The sequence below is a fragment of the Sinocyclocheilus grahami genome, unplaced genomic scaffold (assembly GCF_001515645.1).
Source record: "Sinocyclocheilus grahami isolate Dianchi unplaced genomic scaffold, SAMN03320097.WGS_v1.1 scaffold472.1, whole genome shotgun sequence".
Classification (NCBI taxonomy): domain Eukaryota; kingdom Metazoa; phylum Chordata; class Actinopteri; order Cypriniformes; family Cyprinidae; genus Sinocyclocheilus; species Sinocyclocheilus grahami.
Genome location: NW_015505651.1, coordinates 638,729 through 642,348, shown reverse-complemented (window position 1 = coordinate 642,348; position 3,620 = coordinate 638,729). Strand labels below are relative to the sequence as shown.

The window sequence follows — 3,620 nt, the reverse complement described above, 5'->3', positions numbered from 1 at the left end:
TAAAATGCCCTAAATTGTATTAACATTTACTATATAACCAATATTCCGCTAATAAACATCTAAATAAATACAACTCTATGGAAATGAATGATTTATTATCTCCGCGAGCGATCGCAGTTTGAGTATAGTTCTGTGTAACTGCATAGATAAACCACGCTGTCACAATAAAATACGATGTTTTGTTTGTTATATTCCAATATTCCAGAGAATATTATTCAGTGAATTAACATTATCCAGTGAATTATTATTGACTCTGTAGCTATTAAACAGCTTAGAAACCTACTAAAACTGTTTAAAATGAAGTTGATATGACTCCTGTCCTTTATTTATTTTCTCCATTTGAAAACATTAGACATTTATTTTTCCTATTGTTAATATTAGTGTTGTTGCTGTTGATGCTTTTTATAAATAAAATGTTTTTTTTATTGTTGTAGTATGAAGATTAATTTTAACATGAATGACTGCTAATTTTCAACACTTAAAAAAAAAAGATGACTGAAAAGAGGAAAAACCAAAGTGAAGTATGTTCTTACTTCACTTAGTCATTTATTTACTTTATAACAGTAAATACATATCGGTTCTGCATATCGGTTATCGGGCACATAAACATGCAAATAATTGGTATCGGTATCGGTTATAAAAAAAATCAATATCGGTCGATCACTAATTGAGTGGTTGTTAGGGTGTTTCTAGGGTGTTGAGTGGTTGTTAGTGCATTGCTAGGGTGTTCTTAATGGTTGTCAGTGCGTTGCTATGGTGTTTGAATGGTTATTGTGTTGCCAGGGTGTTTTGAGTTGTTGTTAGTGCATTGCTGTGGTTTCTTACTGGTCCAAGTCAAAATATTTTCTGGTTTCTATAGGTGTGCCTTTATACTGTCTGTTTATGGAATTGGATTTTTTTTTTAATATCAGTAAAATGAAATGCATTGCATTGCACTGATTATTTTATGTTTCTTTTCTTTTTCAGTCTGTTTAATATTAAGCTGTATGCCGATAAGCAGCATGACTCAGCGCCATGACATCAACATTGCTTGCTGACACGGTGCAGCAAAGGATGCTGGGAAACACCAAGCGTTTTTTTGGCAGCGCCGAAGACAAAGAGGGCGAGGATGAGGAGGATGATGAGGAGAGATTGAAGAGATTGAAACAAAATGGGATGATCGGTATGGGAGACAAGGAACACCAGAACCGGGCCGGACACAAGTCGGATGGATACAAACCGGCGGCCGTTGTGATTGGATGGCAGAGAGGAGATAGGCAGCCCAGGGCCGTTAACTCTGCCCAAAGAGGAATCCCGCATTTACCCAGTCAGCCGACTCTTTATCATCAGACAACCAATCAGCCGCTGTATCACCCGGTCTTGACCAATCAGCAGGCCCGGCGGCGTCTGATGGAGCGCAGCATGACCTCAGTGACCCCTGTGGAAGACTCGCAATTCGCCGTGATTGTGTTCCGCATCGGCATCCCTGACATCAAACAAACGGTCTGCGCATTTCTCTTCACACACATTCACATGCACTCGCAATGTGTGCTAACGGCTGGCCGATTATCATTTTGACAAATTCTCCACTCCATCACTTCTTTAATTTTGCAGCTACAGATATTTGCGTTTACCAATAATAATTTTACTTCTATCAATAACGATAATATGGCACCATAATGTCATTATTATTATAAATTAATTTTATTTTATGAATTAATATAATTTTTTAATAATAATTGTGTCAAATAAATTGAAATAACCATTTAAAATAGATTATATTATTATTATTTATTTTTGTATTTGTAGTGTAATTTTTATTTTTGTTGTTTTATTGTTTATTCAAATAAATATAAATAAATATTCATAATTTTATTTTTATATTTGTAGATTTTTATAATTGTCAAATAAATAAAAATAAAATAATAATTTTGGATAATGGATTTATAGTTTAAAAAAAAAATGCATTTACAATGAAGATTTTGCATGCAGATATAGAGGTTGCACGTTTCTGCTTGTAAACCTCCAGAATGTCTTTTCAGTAGACATCTATTGTAAATACATTACTGTAAACAGGACTTTTATGAGTTATGAATTCAAATGAAGCTCTGTGGTGAACGACGACACATCACAGATGCCGTCAATAAAGCTGAAAGTTATTTTGAACTTTAAATCCAGTTCAATCTGTTGTTCTCATGAACCGGTTTTCTCTCTCTCCGTCTGTAGAAGTGTTTGCGGTTTGATCCCGATTCAAGCGTTTGGAGTGCGAAGCAGCAGATTATTTGTTCTCTCAGCGAGTCGTTGTGGGACGTTTACAATTACGGCCTCTTCCAGCCAGCTGGAGACGGACGAGATGCCAAGTTCCTGGAGGAGGAGCGCTTGCTTCGAGAGTTCGGCCAGTCCCTGGAGAAGGGAGTGCCCTACCTGGAGGTGCTGTGGAGGATATGAGATCACAGGCTCACAAACACTACACCGCATCACCCTGAATGCTCCTAAACCTCATAACAAAAACACTTAAACGCTTAAACATTCCCTCCTTTTTTGACCTATTATTAATAATAATAATAATAATAATAATAATACCAGTCATTTAACACTTGCTGAGCCTATAGGGGCAAGTTGTCACAGTAGGAACCTGCTGTTTGAAGAACAGCTGCTAACACTTTACAATAAGCTTTCATTTGTTAACATTACTGCATTAGTTAACATGATCTAGCAATAACAAATTCTCATAAAGTATTTATTAATCTTAGTGGATCTTAGTTTAAACATTAACTTAAAAATAAAAAATAAATCGAAAGTTTACATTTTTTTATATATACTTTTTTAATATAAAATATGTTTTATCTTGAGTCTTTTATCATATCTTTTGATATGAATATTTATTGGACCTGAGCTAACATTAACAATGAATACTTATTTTTTTATTAACCAGTTCTAAGACTATTAAACACTGTAACAAATGTATTGCTATTTTTTGTTAATATTATTAAATGCATTGACATAAAATAATGGGACCTTATTGTATGAAAAATTATAACTTGTTTGTGTTTAAACAACTTATTTATTTTCCACAACTTATTTGTGTTTAAAGTGTATAATGATTTTAATGGCATTATAGCACAATTTAAACATGAAATAAAAATCATGGAGCAGCAATAATGAACTTAGATCATTGTTTTGGCTTTCAGAAACTGCATTTAATAAATGTAGTGTTAATGAATATAAAATATATATTAAAAAAACATATAAAACACATGTGACAAATTTCCCTAACCCGACATTTATGAAAAATATTTTCCCTGAGGAAAAAGGCTCAGCCTTTCTGTTCAGATCTGCCTTAATTATATAGTTGACTTGTCTAAATGTATGTCAGTTTTATTCTAATTTAAGATGTAAATTGTTTAATTACTCTGGTATATTTATTTAGGCATTAATAACATCTGTTTATTTGTATTGTATTTATTTGTATTTTTTTTTTTTATAATTTAATTTAATTTAATTTAATTTAATTTAATTTAATTTAATTTAATTTAATTTAATTTAATTTAATTTAATTTAATTTAATTTAATTTAATTTAATTTAATTTAATTTAATTTAATTTAATTTAATTTAATTTAATTTAATTTAATTTAATTTA

At 31.7% G+C, this 3,620-nt stretch overlaps 1 protein-coding gene across 1 annotated transcript in view; it reads left to right on the top strand.

Moving 5' to 3' along the window:
* The window catches only part of LOC107553382 (SH3 and multiple ankyrin repeat domains protein 1-like), a 50,252-nt gene that overhangs the window by 8,497 nt on the left and 38,135 nt on the right, over positions 1-3,620 (top strand). Inside the window, exons 2-3 of the mRNA XM_016235580.1 lie at positions 967-1,482; positions 2,206-2,409. Of these exons, the coding sequence (XP_016091066.1) occupies positions 1,015-1,482; positions 2,206-2,409 (672 nt within the window). The 5' untranslated portion in view covers positions 967-1,014. The remainder of the gene's footprint in view (positions 1-966; positions 1,483-2,205; positions 2,410-3,620) is intronic.